Raw genomic sequence first — 20,659 nt, forward strand, 5'->3', positions numbered from 1 at the left:
GGACAGACAACTTCCTGTGCAGTTTGATATTCCTACACGATTTTTTTCGAATTGGGTGCCCTGCCCTGTTTCAGAACTGCCTTCAGAAGAGTCGTCGACGGGGTCAAGGATAAATACTCCTTCCTCCAGGGCATGCAGCAGTTGGAATACCGAGTGACTTCAGACAAGTCCTCTCTCGTGTCTGGGCCTCAGTTTCCTTATCTGCAAAATGAGACTACTTGGGTATGCTGCAAAGGTCTAACTTTATGATCGTACCGCAGGCAGCCCCAAACACTAGCGCAAGTGGCGGCAGCGAGCGCCAGCTCGGGGTCCCGCCCTCTTGGCGAGCGCGGTGGAGACCAAGCAGAGCGTCCCGACCCCCCGCCCCGCCCCGCCCCGCCCCGCCCCGCCCGCGGCCTCAACCGCCCAGCGGCTGGCCGGGCCAGGCTTCCGCCCTCCACGTTGTTGTTCCCGATTTGGGGCCCGCCCCCTTGGTCTCGGCCGCGGACGCCCTGTGTTAACTGCCCCCGCCCAGGCCCCGTAGCAAAGGGTGGCCTGTGGGGCATCCACATTAGACAGGCGTGGACAAAGAAGAATTTGGGGGTAGAAAAGAGAGACTTGATTTGGAAGGAAGGGTGTTGAAAAGTAAAGGGTAGGCCACGGCACAACTGCAGAATTTTCCTCTCGGCGTCTCACCCTCCGTTCTTAGAGTGGACCCATCCGCACCCAAGAATGTGACCGTGTTAGACACTGGCCCTTTAAACAGAAGGCTGGCGGCGCGGGGTGTCCATGTGGAGCTGCTCCATGCCGTGTTGTCCTGCCTGCCCATTGGCCCGTGGCCCGGTGACGTCGTCTAATAGGATGCGAACGCACTGCGGGGGGAGGAACGGAGGCAAAACGCGGAACCGGATTATCACTCCGCTCCCTCCGCCGGTCTCTGGCAGCCTCCTGCCATCAGCTCCGCCCACGGGCGGATCCCGGGGGAATTGCGACAGCCGGGGTGGTTGCAGGAATTAGGTCACGTGTGGGTAGGGAGCGGAGACCCAGGGGTCAGGCCAGTCTTCTAAGTCATCCTAAGGTTTCCCTGACCTGGAATATCCTTATTTGAGCTAACTTAAGTCTTAAATTTTCCACCCCTCCTTTATTCCAGCAGGACACACTTCGTTGTGAATGACCGCAACATGCAGCCCTTGCTCAACTTGTGGCTTGCCATAGGGGCGGGGCGAGGAGAGAAAGCGGAAATGCAGGGCGCGAGCGGAGTGGGTTATTCTCCCACCCCCACCCAGGCCACGTGTGCGCGCGCCATCCTATAGTGGGCGGGGCAAGCCCGCTCAGCACCCCGCCCCTCCCTTCCTGAGACGCCGCGGCCCTGCGGGAGGGGGCTCCGGTCCGGGCTTTGGCTGCGGCCCCGGTGTAGTAGCGGGGGCGGCGGCCGGGGGCAGCGCGGCTCCTTCCCTTGTTGTGTGTGTCGGTGCCTCCTCGCCATCTTGTTGCAAAGCCTTTTCTTGTCGGCGGGACTCCCGGGGTCCGCGGGGCGGGAGGCATCAGAGGGGGAAAAAGAGAGGGAGGGGAAGGAGGGAGGCAGTGCCGCCTTTTGTTTTTTTGCACCAAAATTTTTTAAAATTTGCAAATTATATTTTGCAAATATTTTGGGAAACATTAATTTTTTCTCTCCGTGCTCTCCCGTTCTTCCTTGCGGAGTGCGCTGCGCCGCCCAGCCCTGTCGCCCCCCGGAGGTAATCCCTCCCTCCTGCCTGCCCGCCAGCCTGACCTGTGCCCCGCTCGCGGGCAGCAGTCTCGGCCCCGGCGCGCCCCCGGCAGCTCTCGGCGCGATGAGCATAGAGACGCTACTGGAGGCGGCCCGCTTCCTGGAATGGCAAGCGCAGCAACAACAGAGAGCACGTGGTGAGCGGCCGGGCTGGGCCCCTGGGGCACCGGGGAAGGGGAGACGAGCGACCCTGATCTCCGAAACCGCGGGCAGGACGCCTTCCTGGGCTGCCCGCGAAGCCGGGCAGCTCAAGGTTCCGCACAAGAGCCGCCGCCCGGGGAGAAGTGTTGGGGGCAGTAAAATTAATTAATGAATTCATTAACATGCAGAGAGGGACTCGGCTCCTGTGGGCGCCACCTTAGTTGCCTGCCACCCCGTGTGCACCTTTCGTGGGGGCTCCTTTCGCGTGGGCCAGCGGCGCCCTCGGTAGCGTTGAAGATGTGAGAGTCGGTGGGGGGTGGGGTGCCGAATGGTGTTGCGTGGGGGTGGCAGACCCGCGTGTGCGTGCGTGTGTGCACGGGGTATGTGTGATGCGAGCCTCGAGGAGAGCGGATGAACGGACGTGTACACGGGCGAGTGTATAGTGCACACGAGTGGGCGTGTGTGTAACGGAGTGGGGGGTGGGAATTACTCTACGCCGAGCAGCTCCCCGGCTTCCCTGGCCCTGTGGGGAGGGTGCGGGGGGCGCTCCCGGCCGATCTACGCGTCGCTTGGGGCGGAGGCGGCCTTTGCAGAATGAAATGACATCGCGTGTCTTATGATCCTGGCCAGCCCCGCCTGACCCCGCCTCCCAAGCCTGGGCTGGGTCGCGCTTCAGGGGTTTGGGTGAGAGCTGGGAGGATTGGGTGTCAGCGAAAAGGCCCGCAGGTCGCTGGGGGCAGTCCCCGGGCCCCCCTTGCTGCGCCCCACTTTAGCCGGTGTGGAATGTGGCGTGTCTGCGCGTTCCAAACCCGCTCTCGGCTGGAATGTTGCGTGTGCCTGCGTTCCAAGCCCGTTGGTTACACCGGGTGGTGACGTGGACGGGCCCCGCCTCCGACCACGTGCACGGGGGACACTCCCGCTGGGGACTGAGCGGCCCGGCCCCTCCCAGCTGCCTCGCGCTCGGCCGGGGGCGGGGCCAGGGCGGGGCTGGCGAGTGGCCTTGCGCGGGGTTGGGCCCTGGCTCCGGCCGCCGGGCACCTCCCAGGGAGATCCTGTGTACTGGGAGGAGGAGCCGCCGAGCTCACCTGCCGGTTCTCGCCCCAACCTCCTGTTCTTGATCCTGGGGCGAGGGAAGCCCTCTGAATCGCTGGGTGACAGGACATTTAGAGCTCACATACTCCCATTGACGTTTGGGGAAACGTTCTCACCAGGATCTCCTGGCAGTACCCCTAGCCACATTGTGGAATGAGCCAGGCGGAGAAGGGGCAAACTTTGGCGTTCCCTCTTTAGGAAACGAGGATTTCAGATGCTTCCAGTCCCACCCGCCCTGTCGTGGTCCCCAGCTTCATGGTGTTGCAGGGTTAGGGGTTGGAGGGAAAGACCTCCGTTTTTCGGACCATTGCGAGGCCCTCGGCCCTGGATCGGTGTGTGTATGATATCCGAGGACTCCTGTCCCTTCCAGCCTCCCCTCCCTTCCTCCTGACGGGTTCGTTGTGGTAAAGAGAGAGCTTCGCCCTCCTTTCCTTTCTCTCTGCCTATTGTTGCTTCAATGATGAGTCATGCTGGAGGTAGTAGTGTGTGTTGTGTGCGCGCGCGCCCTGCAGCTTTTTCCGCGGCGGCGGAGGGGGTGGGGTGGGGGGAGCGGCAGCGGGCCAGGGGCGGGGGAGCGGCGGGTCCGCCCGGCCTAGTAGGTCGACCGGCCTCTCAAGGTCGGGAGTCACTCGAGATCTGTGAGAGTGAAATGCTTGGATTTTGCGAGGTTGATGGGCCGGGACCTCAGCCCGCGTGCCCCTCCTCCTTATCTCCGGGGTCCCCAGCAGGGTCAGGCCCTGGGCAGTACTGGTTGTGACCGAGAATGTCCCGTTTGCGGACGCAGCGAGTGGGCGAGGGGAGGGGGGTGCGTGGACAATAACTGGAGAGACTTGAGTCACCTGCTGCCACTGTCAATACAGTGCATTTGAGGGGTACCTATTGTGTCCTCTCAGGCACTGTGCTAGAGGTGAACAGCATTGACCCTGCTTTTTCCCCAAGGGAGCATTCACTTCACCTTCAGTTTGCCCTCAGGCTGATTGGTTTTAGGGGGAAGGGGAGAAGCCCACCCGCCCCCACTGCCATCTCCCGCACCCTTTCCAAAATACTAAGTCCAGAGCTGGCAGTAAGGACGACAGGGATGATGTGTGCAACACTGTGAAGGAGCCTGGGAATGGTTCCCTCCTAAGAAGTTGCAGAGCCCTGCCCCTCCCCCAGGTGGTGAGATCTGGGGGCAGGGAGCTGAGTAGAGGCCCTGTTTAACTGAGTGGTCACAGTTCCTTCTTGTTGGGGCCAGGAGTTCTTAGGGAATGGGTGGTGCAAAGCCAGATGGACTCCAAAAGCCTACGTGCACACATGGCTAGACCTAGCCACAGCACTTAAGTCTCAAATTCATTTCTTCCCCCTCCTTGAGGTTCTGTCCTCTGACTTGGGGTGGGGATGGTAGGAGAGAAGAGGTCCTGTGTGGACCTGCTAACCTGATGAGCAGCTCTGAACAGGGATTCTCTTGTCCATGCCCCATTTCAATTTCAAGGGTGGATGTGTGGGAGGATGTGTGCACACATGCATGTGGGAGAGGGAAGAAGTGGTCAGCAGCATTGAAGAAGTCGTCATTTCCAGCATTCATGGAGGTGGCTCAAATGGGACCAACTCTCTTCTACCTGACCTAGTCACATGGCAGGTTGGGGGTGAGGGGCTGCCGTATCCACAAGTTCCCTGTTGGCCTGAAGAAGGGGAGAACTCCCCCTGAACAGTGGAGGCTACCTAGTGTTGACTCTGGCCCCTGAATCACCCCAGATGTGTCATGCTGAATTCTCTGGGGCCCCCTCGTGTGCATGTTTGGGAATGGGAGAGGGAGTGCACCCCTGGGTGCAGCACAGCGTTATTTCACAGAGACTGAATCTGTTTTGTTCCTGAGGGAGTCCCTGAGTGACTGCCAGTTTGCTCCCCCCCTTTGGTTTCCCCCTCCCCAGGGCATAGGAAGAGGGTCGCTGCTGGGTGGGGAGGAGGCAGGAAGCTTTGGTGGGCTGAATCTGGCCCAGGACACCCCCTCTTCACCACCAGTCAAGACTTTCCATGCTGATCCAGGTGTGATACAACTTGGCCATTCACCTGGGTCCCTCCTGGCACCCGTGAGGCATACCTGCCTGACCCTGGAAGAGAGAGGATAGGTGAGAAGGAGGTTGCCATCTCCTGGATGAGCTGTGGAGTTGCTTTAAAATACGGGGAATATGAGGTTTACTTTCAGTCTAGGTTACCAGGGCACCTGTCTTAGGGGCTTGGGGCCCTCTCTGTCGCACTGCTAATGGGAAAGTGTAACCCTGGTCCCAAAGCCAATGAAGGAATTTGGGTCGTGGCCCAAAGGAATGAAGGTGGGCTGTATTGGGCCCTGGAGCTCAGCTGAAGGGGATGGGGTGGGAGGAGGTGGGGAGCAGTATGGGGGATGGACTAGGTAGCTAGTAGGTGGAACTCTCCACAGACTTCTCTGCTAGTGGTCTCTGGGAAGCTGGAATGCCGAGAGCTGGTTTTCTCTGGGGCTGTAACAAGCCAGTGCCAGCTGGAAAGGCCTGGGAGAGCCCTCATTGCAGCAGGCCTGGCAGCTCCCCTTTCTGAAGGGCAGGGGAGCTACGGAAGAGGCCTGTGCTGCTGGGAGACCGCTGAGTGCTTCCCCTCTCACAACCTTGCTCTACTTCCTCCTCCCGCCCCTTCTCCCCTGCTCCCCTGCAGGAGGGAGGAGCTTGGAGCAGGCCTAGCTTGTGCCCACCTTATTGGTTGGCCTAAGGGCCCTCAGCCCCAGAGACCATTGGAGGGTTTGATTCCCTCCTCTACTGGGGGCTCTTAGCTTACCTGGTCCTCCAGCCCCACCCCTTGTGGCGTGGTATGTTTGGGGTGGGTCTTCCAGCTCCTGCTGTCAGCCCAATTAGTCTGCAGTGTGGCCAGTCCCCAACCGCAGAAGGGCTGGTTGACCTGCCTGCACCCTGGCCTGGGGGGCTACGGCTGCTCTCCAGAGACCCTGCCCAGCCCTGTAGTCAGGGAACCGGATTGGTGGGGCCTAGCCAGTCCCGGGCAGGGTGGAAGTGGGGAGGTACTTGTGGATCAGGAAGGGCCCTCCCCTTCCCCTGGTGGCAGCCAGCCCCTTGAGTAGGCCTCACCTTGAAGCAGGGCTGGCCATGGAGATGCTGAAGGGACAGGTGTGAGGGTGTGCTTTCTTTTCCTTTCTGCCTGCCTCTTCCCTTTCCCTTTCTTCCCTTTCTGCTGCTGGTGGTGGGAATGGCCAGAGTGAGGGATTTGGGACCCATGAGTTCTAGCACCACAAAAGGCAGAGAAGGACTGGATGGGTTTTGTGTGGTCTCTGAGGAAACCAGACACTGGGACCTGGCCTGGGACTCCTGGGCCTGATGTCCTCATGTGTGAACTGAAGGTGATGTCCCTGCCCTGCCTGTGGCATGGACTTCCATGAGGATTCAGATGGGGCGGGTGTGTGTGTGTATGTGTGTGTACAGACATCTAGTGAGCATGTGCTAACACAGCAGGTATGGGCATCCGCCAGGTGGCTGGGTCTGGCTCCAGTTTACCTGTTACTTGCTCTGTGACCCTCAACAAATCACTTTACTTCTCTGAGCTCATTTATTTCATCTTGAAATGAAGATGCTGCCTGCCTTCTGGAAGGTACTTGGTAAATACTGTTGAAGACCTTCCCCAAAAGCTGTGCTCTCTTGGCCTCTCCTACATTCTCCTGTGGTGGCTGGTGAGGTCTTTCGCTGACTGGCCTCTCTCTGCCCACCATACCTATCACCCCATGCACCTCAGCCTTCTTGTTCCTGAATTTCCCTGCTCCACTAACTCCTTAACCTTCAGGTGGCCAGGCTTCCAGCATCCCATCTGACAGCTCCTGCTCTGTCCTTCTACCACCCTTCTCCTCTCCTAGCATGGATTATTCTGTTACTTGTCCTTCCTCTCATCCCCTAGGTCTTGGATTATTCTGTTACTTGTCCTTCCTCTCATCCTCTAGGTCTTGGGCTCCCCAAAGGCAGAGACCAGGCCTCTTTTCACTGTTCACTGCCATGCCCCCAGCACTTAGCCCCCATGCCTAGCTGGGTGTGGATGGGCATTTGTGGTGGCTCAGGCTGAGCAGGCATGTCCCTGAGCACTGACTGGGACAGGGTCAGGGGATACTTTGTGGTTGGAAGACTTCAGAAGCCAAAGCCCAGGACTGTTGGCCTACTGAGAAACCCCTTGTGTTCTCTCTGCGTAGAGGAGCAGGAGCGGCTTCGCTTGGAGCGGGAGAGGGAGCAGGAGCAGAAGAAGGCCAGCAGCCTTGCCAGGCTGGCCCATGCCCTGCCTGTGGAGGAGCCCCGCATTGAAGCACCACCCCTACCTCTGTCCCCACCAGCACCCCCTCCAGCACCCCCACCCCCACTTGCCACCCCCACCCCACTGACGGTCATTCCTATTCCAGTAGTGACCAACTCTCCTCAGCCCCTGCCCCCGCCCCCACCACTGCCTCCAGCAGCCCAGCCTTTGCCTCTGGCACCTCGCCAGCCAGCCCTGGTTAGCACCCCTGGACTCAGCATTAAGGAGTCTGCTCCCTTGCCCACTAGGCCACAGGTGCCCAATCCCACTCCCCTGCTGCCAGACTCCAAGACCACCCTTGCACCCACTGGCAGTCCCAAGCCTTTGCAGCCCCTCCCCACACCCATCCTGACCATAGCACCTCACCCTGGAGTTCAGCCCCAGCTGGCCCCCCAGCAGCCACCCCCACCCACTCTTGGGACTCTGAAGTTGGCACCAGCGGAAGAAGTCAAATCCAGCGAACAAAAGAAGAGGCCTGGGGGGTGAGTGAGGTGTAGCTGAGTCGGGACTGGTGGGATGGAGAATTGCCCACATTCTGGGCAGTGTGTGCAGGAGAAAGTAGCCCCCCCTCCTAAACTCATCCTTCAAAGCGTTATCGTACCTCCCCAGCTGAGAAGTACCCTGCTGTATTTGGACAGTTCTCACTGTGCCTGTGTCTATCCACACCCAGAGAGTGGGGAATGGCCATGGGCGTCTGTTGTTGTCAGGCTTCTTTGTTCTCTGACACCCTCAAGGATGGGCCGATGGCATTGCCAGGCCTTTAGACAGAGTATTGGATTGGATTGGGTGAGGGCTGGGGCCAATTGGCTATTTCTGTGAGCCCCAGGAGACCCTCTTGTCTCCTCACAGGTGGACAAGAGCAGGATGGAGGGTTAAAGGGATTGTGAATTATGAGCATACATGTGCCCTCCAGGAGGTATAGCCACCTCCGTGCAGGGTGAATGTCTCCCATGGCAGCTTTGTACGGAGAATCTGGGGAGCAAACTGCCTGTGGCATTTGGGGAGTGGGGTCAGGGGGCAGGAAGGCCACCGAATTGGGTCCTCCTCCCTGAACCTCCTTCCTGTCTGTCTGGGTTTCAGGATCGGAACCAGAGAAGTACACAACAAATTGGAGAAGAACAGGTGTGTGTGCTTGCTTGTGTATCTCTGGGCCCGCCCCGCCCCCTGTGGGGACTGCTCCCACCCTTGGTCCCCCAAGCTCTCCTGGGGCCTTCCTCTCCACCCCCATCCTCCAGGTGCTGGCTAACCGGCGCCACTCCCTCTCCCCAGGAGGGCCCATCTGAAGGAATGCTTTGAGACCCTAAAGCGCAACATCCCCAACGTGGACGACAAGAAGACGTCGAATCTGAGTGTGCTGCGGACGGCGCTGCGGTACATCCAGGTATGGGGGAGGGAAGCACCGCCGAGAGGAGGGCGGGCTGTGGCCGCGGCGCCAGCTTCCTCCTCACTCCCGCCCGCCCTCTTCCCCTAGCCGCGGCCCGGCCCCGCCCCGCCCTCGCTCCCTCTCCGGCTCCCCCGCCCGCCTCCACGCGGGCGCTGAGCACATGGCTCGGCTGACGTCAGCGGGGCTCCCCGCCCGCGAGGGGGCGGGGGAACCGGTGCGCGTGCGCGGGGGAGGGCGGCCGCGGCGTTCCCCTCTCCCCCTATCCCTGCGGGCCGCCCCACGGACCACCACCATCTGCACCACCCCCGCAGCTCAGTTTTGAGACCAGGCGCTGGGGTCCGCATTAGAGTCCGGCGCGGTTAGTGTGCCCGCGGGTGAGAAGGGCGTGGAGCGGCCCCGGCGCCTCCACCCCGTCCGCAGTGCCTGGGCGGGAACCCGGACTCGGCCCGAGAGTCTGTCGCTCGCGGAGGGGTGGGGAGTCCCCTGGGCGTGGCTGCTTGCAGACAGTGGCGCGCCGCTGAGCCCCCTCTCCCCCCCCCCCACTCTGACCCCAGAATGATTACGATGAGAGCGTTGAGGTGCCACGACTGGATTCGGGGGGTTAAACCTGGAGGCTGGGGAAATGTGGTGGTCTGGGTGACCAAAGCAGTCCTGGGGTCACCGAACCTTTAAAAAATTACGCTCTCCTCCTGTTTGGGTTTTTAAAAGCTTCTTTTCAGGGGGCCCTCCTGGCCTTGTGCCCCAACCCCCTTTGGGCACTGGTTTCTCTCCGTTGTACGGGGCGGAGGGGGGGGGCTCCCGCCAGATAAGACAGTTGCCATGACGGCCCCGTGTTTCGGTTTCCTTGGAAACCGGCCGAGGGTTCCGCGTGCCGGGAAGGAGGCTGTGGGGGTGGGGCGGGTGGCCACGCTTGGCTGCCGCGGAGACGGAGTCGGAACCGAGCCGTTGGGGAGTGGGAGGGACTTAGAGCTCCCTGCCCGCGCGGGGTGGGGGCGGGGGCAGCTTGGGGTCCCCCTGCCGGCGCACTAGGGCACCTGGGGGTGGGGGTGATGGGGAGCCGGGCAGCGTCAAAGGTCCCGTGGTCTGGGGTCCGACCGAACTATAAGCCAGAGGCGTCACCCCACCCCACCCCACTCTCCCCCCCACCCCCGGCCAAGACTGCGGGGTCACAGCCCTGAGGTAACCGGAGCCTGACTCGTTCGGGGGGCGGAGGCGCTGTTACGCCACTGCTCCCAGCCGGCGGCTCCCTCCCGGCCTCCTGCGAAAGCGCGCCCTTCCGCCCGCCCTGCAGGCGAGGGGGCGTGGCTGGCGCGCCTCCAGGCAGCTTCCCGGCACCCGAGAGGGGTGGAGCCGGGCTCGGGGATTGGCAGGGCAGGGGTGGGGGCGGGGCTTCCGCGCGCAGATCGGTGGGGTGCCGCGGGTCCGGAGTGACGCTGCAAAGCCGAGTCCGCGTGGGTGCGCGCGTGCTCCGGGAGGGGCGGGGCCTCGATTTCGGCCGGTCTGGCCTCGAAGGAGGAGGGGCCCGAGGAGCGGGGATTGGAGGGTCCCCAGGAGGACTACTTCTGACATGATTTTATAGAACTTGGGTGTTGAGAATATTACGGGTTCTTCAGTCATTCACAGTCACATGATCTAGGAGCAAATCCTTGTCCAAATGCTGTGACGTTTTCTGTGAATATCAGTTTCTTCTGTACTGCCATTTTGCTAAATAAGAAAAAAATAGTATCTTCCTCTTGGGGATGTTCGCGCTCTAAATACCAACTTAATCACAATTACTAAGACACGGGAAGGATGGAATAGCACATTCCACTTTATATAGACAGGTAGCAGACATGGGTCTAGGCTGAGTAGGCAGCGAGGTGTACCCAGGCTGTTCGTAAGAGATACTTGTACTGGGGCTGGCATCAGAGGCAGAAATAGAAAACTGACAAGGCCTTCTAAATCCTTAACCTCACTAACCTCACTCATTTGTTTATTCATTTAGGTGCTTTGGACAGCTCTGTCTGATTCTGAGAGTAAAGCAGGGAGCAAAGAAAAAAAGTGTGGGTCTCTGTCTTCATACGTTAGTCACGTGTTTGGTGTTGGTGGCAGAGGAGAAACAAAGGACTGTGCCATGAGGATGTAATAGGGACAGGGGTCACAGAATCTGTTCTAGGGAGTGAGGGAAGTTGTAGCTTGAGGAAGGGGCATTCAAGCTGGGACCTGAAGGTTTCAGGATGACCTAGGCAAAGCAGAGGGCAGAAGGCCCAATGCCTTCTCCGAAGTTTCTCCAGCCCTGGGGAGCAGAATGCAGTTTTGGAAGTTAAAGCTGGTCTCGAGGGTTGCCATGGAGAGATTGGGATAGCAGGGCACTAGCTGGGAGTGAAATAGTCGAGAGACCACATTAGCTGTATAGACTCAAGGCTCTGGGTGTGTGCTGAGGTGGGCAGGCTGTCACCCCAGCCAACTCAGGGTGGCTTGGAGGTGCTTATGGGATCTGAAGCAAGCCACTGTGAAGTGGAGGAAAACAGGAAGAGGAGTAGGCAGGTACCAAACTATGCATCCAGGCAGTCTTAGGAAATGTGTTTAAAATGAAGCAATGTGGACAAAGCTAGAATCTGGGGAAACTTTCCAGGGGCCTCTAGGCTTGTGGAGAACTGGGCTGGTTAAGAAAAAGAGGTCTTGGGGTGCCTGGGTGGCTCTGTGGGCTAAGCCGCTGCCTTCGGCTCAGGTCATGATCTCGGGGTCCCAGGATCGAGTCCCGCATTGGGCTCTGCTCAGCAGGGAGCCTGCTTCCTCCTCTCTCTCTCTCTGCCTCTCTGCCTACTTGTGATCTCTGTCTGTCAAATAAATAATAAAACCTTTAAAAAAAAAAAAGAAAAAAGAAAAAGAGGTCTTGACCTCTGAGTTCCTCCAGAGCCAGAAATCTGCTCTCCCTGTGTAAAGTTTAGGACAGCCACTTCCAGCAGCCAGGTTCAAGTGAGAGCTGACTCACCACAGGCCCTATCACTGGTATGGTCTCATCTGATGTCATGTCCAGCACAGGCCTCTCAGGGTAGAGCCAGGTGAGAAGCCGGGGGTGGGGGAGGTGGTGTGTGTGTGTGTGTGTGTGTGTGTGTGTGTAAGAGAGGGACTTTCTGGCAGAACTGTGGAGAGAAGCAGGTTAAATCTCAAAAGCCAGGATGCAGAGGAGGCTGTGTGTGGCCCAGGACTGCTGGCAGAACTGTAAAGCTACCGGGTTTCAGGCCAGAACAGAGTAAGGTTCTATCTGGGTTATGTGTTGGAGCAGTAATGGTTGGAGGCATCTTTGAGTGGTGAGGTCAGAAATACAAAGAGTTTGGAGATACTGGAGGGAGTGGGTGAAGTTGAGGATCTTGCCATACCCAGGAGGGGCAACTGAACAGCCAGGAAGGCTGCTCTGCTCGTAGTAAATGGAGTCAAGGGAAACTCGGTGTGATGGGTGACTGATTCTCCTGTGATAAAGGAGAGGGACAGGATAGAGGTGGGAATCCACAGGCTCACATCCTCACAGATCCTTTCCCTGGAGCTAAGATATGTGTAGTTCTGTCCTGGCTGCTGGTAGGGTCAAGGGAGAAAAGCTAATTATGGAGTAGTCTTGGCTTTTACTCACAGCATAGGACATGGACAGTGTGTATTGAGGTGGAAAGACAAAACAGGAAGTTTTTAGGGATGATTTTAGTTTGTGATTAAGTACTGATCGTCTTATTCAGTGCTCAGGTGTGGGCTTGAAGTGCAAGCAGATAAGAGGCAGAGAGGTGAGAAAGGGTCTGTGTGTGTGAGAGGGTTCAGAGCGGAAAACCGAGACTAGCTGGATAGTTTGGTGTGTGCAGGGTTGGTGGGTTCTGCACCTGCATGGCCAGCAAGACTTGGAAGCCAGGAGCTCAGGAGCAGCGTGGGTTCCCAGATTCCAGGATGCTGTAGGGCAAGAGTGGCCGTGTTTGGTGGCTCCAGCACTCCTGACATGCCTGGGCCAAGGAGAAGCTGGCAGTGGGGAGGCCTGCGAGACTTCGAGGTGTCCATTTAATAAAGCGTCAGAGTCAGGAGGTCACAGAGGACGGGAGCTGAGGTGAAGGACACAGGCTGGCCTTTTGGAACTGCAGAGAAGTCTCTCATGTGAGGGGAAACGGGATCCTTCTGATAGGGGAGGCATGGCCTGTGTGAGGGTCCCCAGCTGCCTGTGCGCCTGAAGGGGCTGAAGCAGCTAGGGGTCCCGTGGCCAAGGGCATTCCCTTCTGGTGTTCTTAGTGAGGTGGGTACCTCTAGGTCATGGGACAGGGCCAGCCCAGACCCTGTGGTGGAGGTGGCGGCAGTGCTCAGTGTGAGAGGTGCTGTGGAGCCATTGTTCATTGGTCAGTGCAACTCAGCTACAGATGTGGAAGGAGGGGGGCACATTCCAGGGTTTGGGGGTCGGTCAGCAGCCTGGGGAGGAGCCCAGAGGGTTGCGGGCAGTGAAACTACGTTGTTGAGAGACGGCCCAGGGAGGCACCATGGGGAGTACCCCATGGCGGGCCGGGGGAGGGGGCAGAGCCAGCAGCTGCCGGGGATGAAGGAAATGGAGGCAGGTTGGGAAGAAATGCAGGGGGAGGGATCGGTGTGCCACAAAGTCTCAGGGGCATGCTCAGGGACACTGAAGTGGAAGAGACTAGGGGATGATGCTGTGAAGAGAAGGGCACGATCGTTTGGGGTTCTTTGGGGAATGAGTTCCAAGGAGGGTAGCTTGTGGCTCCGTGACCAACAGCATGGTATGAGTGGTGCCTTGAGCAGTACGGAGAAGTCTGTTCCCCTTCTGTCCCCCACAGGATGGAGGGAGGCGGCTTCGGGGAGGGTGGAGGGGAGGGCGTTTATCCTGGGGTGGGGGAGTTGACCTGCATCCATGCGTTCTGTCAGTGGTGCCTGCTAGAGCGCCTGCAGTCCACAGGACATGGGCCCCCCCACCCTGGGGCCTGGCCAAGAAGCAGGGGCAGCTGTGGTCTCCAGCAGCCCCCTCCCTGCAGGCCTACCACTGGGGGCTGAGGGACCTTGAGAGCAGGGTGCCCCAGGGGAGCGGTTGGCAGTACTGGAGGCCTTAGAGCTCCTGCTCAGGGTATGCTTCGGGCCCTTGCCTTGTTCTCCAGTCTCTGAAGAGGAAGGAGAAGGAATACGAGCATGAGATGGAGCGGCTGGCGAGGGAGAAGATTGCTACCCAGCAGCGGTTGACAGAGCTCAAGCATGAGCTGAGCCAGTGGATGGACGTGCTGGAGATCGACCGTGTGCTCCGGCAGACTGGCCAGCCCGAGGACGACCAGGCCTCCACCTCCACGGCCTCTGGTGAGCACCCTCCCGCCCCTCCCTGGCCAGGCCCTTGCCCCCCAGCTCCCTGTCCCCAGACCCTGGGGGCATTTACTGCTCTGGCCTCTTGTTTCCCAACCCTTTCTAACCTGTCCCTGTCCCTATGTCCCCCCACAGAGGGTGAGGACAACATAGACGAGGATATGGAGGAGGACCAGGCTGGCCTGGGCCCACCTAAACTGAATCATCGCCCCCACCCGGAGCTGCCGAAGCCCCCGCCCAGTGCTGCCCCTGCACCTCTGCCTCCCCATCCACACCCCCACCCCCAGCCTGTGGCCCTGTCTCCCGTCCACCTGCCTGGGCAGCAGCCACCGCCACCACAGAAGACACCACTGCCGGCCCCTCCTCCCCCAGCGGCTGCCCCTGCCCAGACGCTGGTGCCAGCTCCAGCCCATCTAGTGGCGGCAGCTGGCGGGGGCTCCACGGTCATCGCCCACACGGCCACCACCCACGCCTCAGTCATCCAGACTGTGAACCACGTTCTCCAGGGGCCAGGCGGCAAGCACATCGCCCACATCGCCCCCTCGGCCCCCAGCCCTGCTGTGCAGCTGGCCCCCGCCACACCCCCCATCGGCCACATCACCGTGCACCCTGCCACCCTCAACCACGTGGCCCACCTCGGCTCCCAGCTGCCCCTGTATCCGCAGCCCGTGGCGGTGAGCCAGCCTGTGGCGGTGAGCCACATTGCCCACACCCTCTCACACCAGCAAGTGAATGGCACAGCTGGGCTGGGGCCCCCAGCCACTGTCATGGCAAAGCCAGCTGTGGGGGCTCAGGTGGTGCACCACCCCCAGTTGGTGGGCCAGACAGTGCTCAACCCTGTGACTATGGTCACCATGCCCTCCTTCCCAGTCAGCACGCTCAAGCTGGCTTGAGGAGGAGGCCACTCAGAGGCCCCCAGTGGGGGCAGGGAGGGGGCCCATCCCCCGCTCTCCCACCCACCAGCTCCACACATTCCAGCCAGGCCCAGGCCCGACCCCCCCCACCCACCCCCAGGCCTCCTAGGGGAAGGGGGTGCAGAGACTCTGAGCCAGGGGAGGGAGGGCCACCCCAGGGAGCTGGGCACAGGGCAGGGGGTTATACCCCCACTGCACTAGGACTTAATCAAGTGATGAGACACTCTGGTGAATGTGCCACTCCCTCTGGCCTGGTGCCAGCTCCAGTGCCGTTCCTGCCTCCCCACCTTGTACCCTGCAACCCTGTGCGATGTGGCTGTTGTGTTCTCCCGACTTCCCCCGCTCTGCCTGCCTTCCTGTGCTGCTGCTGCTGCTACTGCTCTGGCTGATGAGGTGGCGGAGCTCCCTCTGTCCTGAGCCTCAGCCTTCTCTTCCCAGGCCCTCAGAGGGGAAGGGGGGAGGGAGCAGGACTGAAGCAACTTGGCCCAGGGAGCTGGGTGCCTGGGGGGGCTCTGCTCTGAGTACAGGTGACAGATCCTAAGACACAGCGGCTCTGTGGTCCCATCCTGACAGCTGGGCCCCCCAGCCTGGGGCTCTCCAACCCAGTCGTAGTCAATGATTTGTTACCACAGAAACTAGTTAAAAGAAGTCTCTACCAGCAACTCATCCCATGCTGTTGCTGAGCTCCCTGAGCCTCCCCCGCCCCCAGTCCTTGCCACTGGGCTCCTGACCTCAGGAGAGTAGGCTGAAGGTGGGGGTTGGGAACGAATGGCTTCGGCATCCTGCCCCCACGCCCACCCCACGGCTGGCCTGGGGCTGGACTGAGGAGAGAGCTGCTCTGGATCTCTGTCCCCAGCCCTGGGCCTGGCTCTTAGCTTCCCAAAAGCAGAGGGTCTGGGATGCGGTCACTTCTGCTGCCCCAGTTCCCTGGCCTCTGCTCAGAGCCGTGCGCGCCCCTGAGGGGTATATGCTGGAGTGCCTCCTGCAGCCTCTAGTCTGGGTCTTAGGAAGTCCAAATCCAAGGCCTGGGCCAAATCCCCAGCATCACCCCCCCTCCCCGCGTCCCTGATGCCCTGGGGGGACCTGTAGAGCAGGGAGGACGACTGCTGCTTGTGCCCCAGCTAATTTGTTTTTGGCATCATCTCTTTCCCTGAACATCAGCTTTTCTCCAGTGGGCTCTTTGAGTGTGCCACAGCCTTCCTCTGAGGAAGGTCCTTAATCTGGATCTAGGGCAAGGCTGAGCTTGGGGTGGGTAGTGAGGGGGCCTTTTGTGCAGGGCCTGCTTCTTTCCCTGCCTTTGCCTCTGCCCACTGCTTTGGCTTCTCTTTTTATGTGGGTATTTATTACAAGTGGCCTTGTGTTAGACACACAGTTGTACGCACGTGCACACTCGCCTCCCCACCTGGACGCACATGGTGGCCTTTCAGCATGGGGAAAGGAAGCCAGTGTCCGTAGGTGTGAAGTTTGCTTTGACGAGCAGGGGGAGCAACCTACAGGATACTGAGGAGGCTGGCAGAGGTCCCTTTCAGTTCTTTCCTAGTCTTGGAGACCTCCCAGGGGCCTGGTCTCCTTTGTCTTGCCTGGGGTGGGGAAAGGGAAGGCCTCTGGTCATCCTAGAGGCCCCCAATAGGGAGCTTCATACCCCACAAGCTCCCTGCCTTCCTGCCCCTGCAGCCACCTCCTGCCAACCCTGGTTCTTGGGGAACCAGTCTCCGCTTTTCCCTGAGTGATACCAACTGAAAGAGCAGAGGGAGCTAGACGGGCCTGGTGCCCAGGGAATAGTCAGAGAAGCACTGGGGAGCCTGCCCTTTCAAGCTCTGTTCACCTCCCTGCATCCTGAGGCCATTCCAGAGTTGAAAGTGTGTCACCCAGTGGCCTCTGGGGCCTGCACAGATACCTCATCCGCCTGCTCACCGCCCCTGCCCCTCCCCACCCCTAGCAGTGGGGGCCTTCGAATCTAGTGCCGAATGACTATGTCCAGATTGGTGACGATGGGTGTTGTTGCTGTTGTTTTTGTTGTTGTTTGTGAATGCTGTGATGCTGTGTGCCCGAGAGGGCAGCCGCCGCCCAGCCCTTCCATGGGCATCTCCCCTCTGAGAGCTGTCAGGACCACGTCTGTCCTCACCCTGTGGGACCGCCTGCCCCTCCCCCTCCCCAGCCCTTCCAGCCTGGGGGACGCGTGCGTGCACACACACATATACACACACACACCACACACTTTACCTCTCATGCGTGTTTTACTTTTTGACGTTAAGAGTGGCTCACTGGCTGGGAGCCTTTACCTCGGGGAGAGGGGGAGGTTGGTTCCTTGGGGGCCAAAGAAGGGCAGGGAGTGCCTGGAGGGGAACTGGGGGGTCACTATAACCCCTGCTCTCCAGGAACAGCTTCTCCCCCATCCCAGGGTTCCATCCCCATCCCCCAAAGAGGTGGCCCTTGTTTACAGTGAGGACTCGGTCACTGTGTCTCCGTTTCCTGAAATATAAACTGTAGCGACCCCAGACTGTAGAGATTTTTATGTGTTTGGATACATCTGCTGTGTGGGAAAAAAAAAAAAAAAACTACAAAAAACCCTAATTTTGTACATATTGTATTTTTACTATTGAACTGTATTCTAGTGGCTGTTCATGCTCCAAGACTTTAGGTATTGAGACATGAATACTATCCATGTAATAAGCACTTGCCTGGAATAAAATATAAAACTGAAATAAACCTGCACTGAAACCAGAGACGGAGCCGCCAGGCTGCAGCATCCGGGTCCCTCTGTTGCTACAAGAGGCCACGACCGCTCAGGAAAGACCTCCAGCAAGAATCACCAGGGGTCTAACCCTGTCGGCGACCCTCAAATGGGTCCTCCAGCAGCTTCCATGCTGGTCGGTTTTAGAAGACATGGCCTTCCAGTTCTGACACCAACGTTCAGTCCTCAGCAAGCCTTGAGAACTGCAGTGCTGGTCTTCCTTACGCTTTTGTAATACTTCCTCAGACCATTCCTACAAACACTATCTTGTCTCATCTCTTCACAGCACCGTGGAATACATAAGCCAAGAACTAGCCCTGTTCTGGCAGGTAAGGAAACAGGTTAGAGGTGGCCAAGTGACGTGTTGTGGTCACACAGCTAGCCTGGGAGCTTGTGGAGTCAGCTCTGGGCAGGGTTTCCCTGCGTGTGCCACTCTGCCTTGGGGCCTGCCAAACAGCTAGCTATCCCCAACTGGAGAAAGTTCCAATAGGAAAGGTGGAGGACCCCTGGGGGGTCGGGGATTGGGGATCAGTGCAAGGAAAGGGGAGAGGCTTCCTGAGAAGGGAGGTGCTTCTGAGGTGCTAAGTCAGGCCAGGTCATCTGGGGAGTCCATAAGGGAAAAGAATAAGAAGTTGGAAGTCAGGACTCAGAGAACCGTGTCCTAAGATGGGCCTGGAAGACCCTTGTCCTTACAACTGCATCTGTCCCAAGGAAGGGGAACCCAGCCCTTTGGCAGGCTGTCCCAGGAGGAAGTGGGGAGGTAAGGAAGCGGCTTAGCTATAGACAGGCTGCCTCGTCCAGCTCCCCGACTACAGCTTCACTCCCAGTCCTAGCCAGAGGAATGAAGTTAGCTTCTCTTCCTGGGAGGGGTTATCCTTAGGGAAGGACGGGGTGGCCACAAATGTCATGGGGTCCCCTTCTCTGAGGAAACGCTAACCTCCAGAAAGGCAGATCTAGTGCCCCTCCTTGGCCCAACAACGCGGCCAGCCCCTTCGCTTGTGAGATGCTAGCTCCCTCTGCTGGTAGCTAACGGGAAGAGAGGCATCCCTTGACTTTAGGGAAAGCTTATAGTTAGTGTTAGTATCCCACTGTCTGGCACTGAAGAGAAAGATGAAGCCTCGGCCTCTGGCGATGCTGACCCAGTGTCATCTGAGGGTTATCACTGGATCTTAAGGATAGGCAAAAACTCCCCAGCTGGAGCCTGCCAGGGGCCTGAGTGGGAATCCAGGTGCTTCCATTTAGCAGCTCTGTGTGGGCAGGGCTTCCACGATTAGAGGGCCAGCAGACCTATCGCTGTGGCTGTAGAATTCCCTCTGGTCCCAGAAGCCCAGCCGGGGGGATAGGGAGTGCTGACACTCATTGTCTAGCGCCAACCCCCAAGCAGCCCCCAGAGGCTCAGGCATTGCCAAATGCTATGTTTATTGGTCTGTTAACACTGAAGAGTATAGTTCCAAGGAAAAACAAAAACATAAACACTCTGCTTCTCACAAAACCACTGAGTCACTAAGGCAGGCACACATGGGCCACCATGCCTGGTGGCAGCCAAGGACTCACAGACAACAGGGGTAGGCAGTGGGGCAGCTGGTCCCCAGATGGGCTAGGCAGTGCCCAGGACAGGGATGGGCTGGGGAGACTGTACTGGAGGCAGGAGGGCCACGGGGCCCTTTCCCTGTTCCTCAGATGCAGGAAGTCTCCAGACCGAAGTGACTGCAGGACAAGCCCTCGCCCCTGTGGTAGAGTGGCCTCCTGGCCCCAGGTCAAAGCCTTAGCCTCACGTGTTTAGGGGTGGAGGAGAAGTGGGGATGGCAGAGCAAGCAGTGTGCCAAGGAGCCAGGCCCTTCCTAGCACCCCTGCGAGTGAGGCTCCTCCAAGGGGGTTCCTGGGTCTCTAGGCCTCTCTGCACCCTGAGAAGCATTGGGCAGGCAGAGCTGGCCTTGCTTCTCACCAGGGACAAACAGGAGATCCAAGCACCCTCCCCTTCCCCCAGACCCAGGGACTCATGTCTGAGATTGGCGATGGACTGCCCTGAAGCTCCAGGGCCTGTTCCTGAGAGGAGGCTATGAGAGGATTTCCTCCCTCAAGAGTTACCCTGGAATTCCTCTCAAGAGGGAAGTGCTTCCCCTGCATTCTAGACCATCCAGCTGGCCCAAGTGTCACACTGTTGTCAGGGAAGCAACTAATGCATAAAGCAAGAGCTAGGGGGTGAAAGTGAAACCGTGCAGGTGCACGCAAGCACCCCGTGGGGCCGGGGCAGGACATGGGGTCACCTCGGGTGGCCAGAGGTAGTGGCAGTGCAGCTGTGGAGGACTGCTCCCACCCAGGTCCCACATCTTTGGACTCCTGCACCCGGGACCCAGGCCCAAGCTGGCAGCCTGCATTGGGGCTGGGGTGGGCACATGCACATCGCCTGCCAAGGGACTCGAAGAAGAGATCCAGCACAGAATCCGTTTGCCCACATGACCCATGCAGGGTTGGGCGAGGGTGGGGAGGCAGGCAGCTACAGCCCTGTTAACTCTACAGGGCCCCAGGCTGAGCTAGGAGAGGCTGTGAGAGCAGTCCAGGCTGAGGCTGCAGGTGACAGGGAGCTATTCCCAGGTGTCTGAGAGGGGAGCAGAGTTGATGTCCCCCAAGGCAGTCACTCCCTGAGGCCAACCCGTCCCCTTCCCTTCCAGCCCGAGGCATCCAGCCCCCTGACTTGTGACCCCGCAAGGCTAGCGCTGCCCAGAGTCGGATCCCGGGCTCACAAGCACTTTATTAGGAAAGCGAGTGGGCAGGCAGGGCTGGCTGGGGGTCTGGCAGTCTCAGTGCCGCTGCCCCACTCCCCGCCCTGTGCTTAGGCCTGGAGCCCGGGCTCTAGTCGGCCACCGCTTCCCGGCTGCAGCCATTACTTGTTCTCTATGAGCATCTGCACCTTGTGGACGAGTTCCCGGGCAATCTGCAGGATCTCCTGGGCGTCATGATGCTCGGCCCGTTCTGGGGGACACACACACAGCTGTACAGTTGCCGGGACAGGGACAGGCGTCTGGGAGGAGCCCTGTGGCCACCCA

General features: G+C 59.3%; 2 protein-coding genes across 3 annotated transcripts in view; one reads left to right on the forward strand and one right to left on the reverse strand.

The window, feature by feature from the left end:
- The first annotated feature begins 1,595 nt into the window (after positions 1-1,595).
- MNT (MAX network transcriptional repressor) lies at positions 1,596-17,604 on the forward strand. Its single transcript, XM_044248148.1, has 6 exons — positions 1,596-1,884; positions 7,173-7,752; positions 8,351-8,392; positions 8,540-8,651; positions 13,769-13,961; positions 14,100-17,604. The coding sequence occupies exons 1-6, from the start codon at positions 1,812-1,814 to the stop codon at positions 14,855-14,857; spliced, it is 1,758 nt and encodes a 585-aa protein (XP_044104083.1). The 5' UTR covers positions 1,596-1,811; the 3' UTR covers positions 14,858-17,604.
- A 1,408-nt stretch (positions 17,605-19,012) lies between these two features.
- The window catches only part of SGSM2 (small G protein signaling modulator 2), a 36,829-nt gene continuing 35,182 nt past the window's right edge, over positions 19,013-20,659 (reverse strand). For both annotated transcript variants that reach the window (XM_044248149.1, XM_044248150.1), the window contains one exon: positions 19,013-20,585. In XM_044248149.1, coding sequence (XP_044104084.1) covers positions 20,497-20,585 — 89 coding nt within the window. In that variant the 3' untranslated portion in view covers positions 19,013-20,496. The remainder of the gene's footprint in view (positions 20,586-20,659) is intronic.

Source organism: Neovison vison, chromosome 5 (genome assembly GCF_020171115.1).
Source record: "Neovison vison isolate M4711 chromosome 5, ASM_NN_V1, whole genome shotgun sequence".
NCBI lineage: Eukaryota > Metazoa > Chordata > Mammalia > Carnivora > Mustelidae > Neogale > Neogale vison.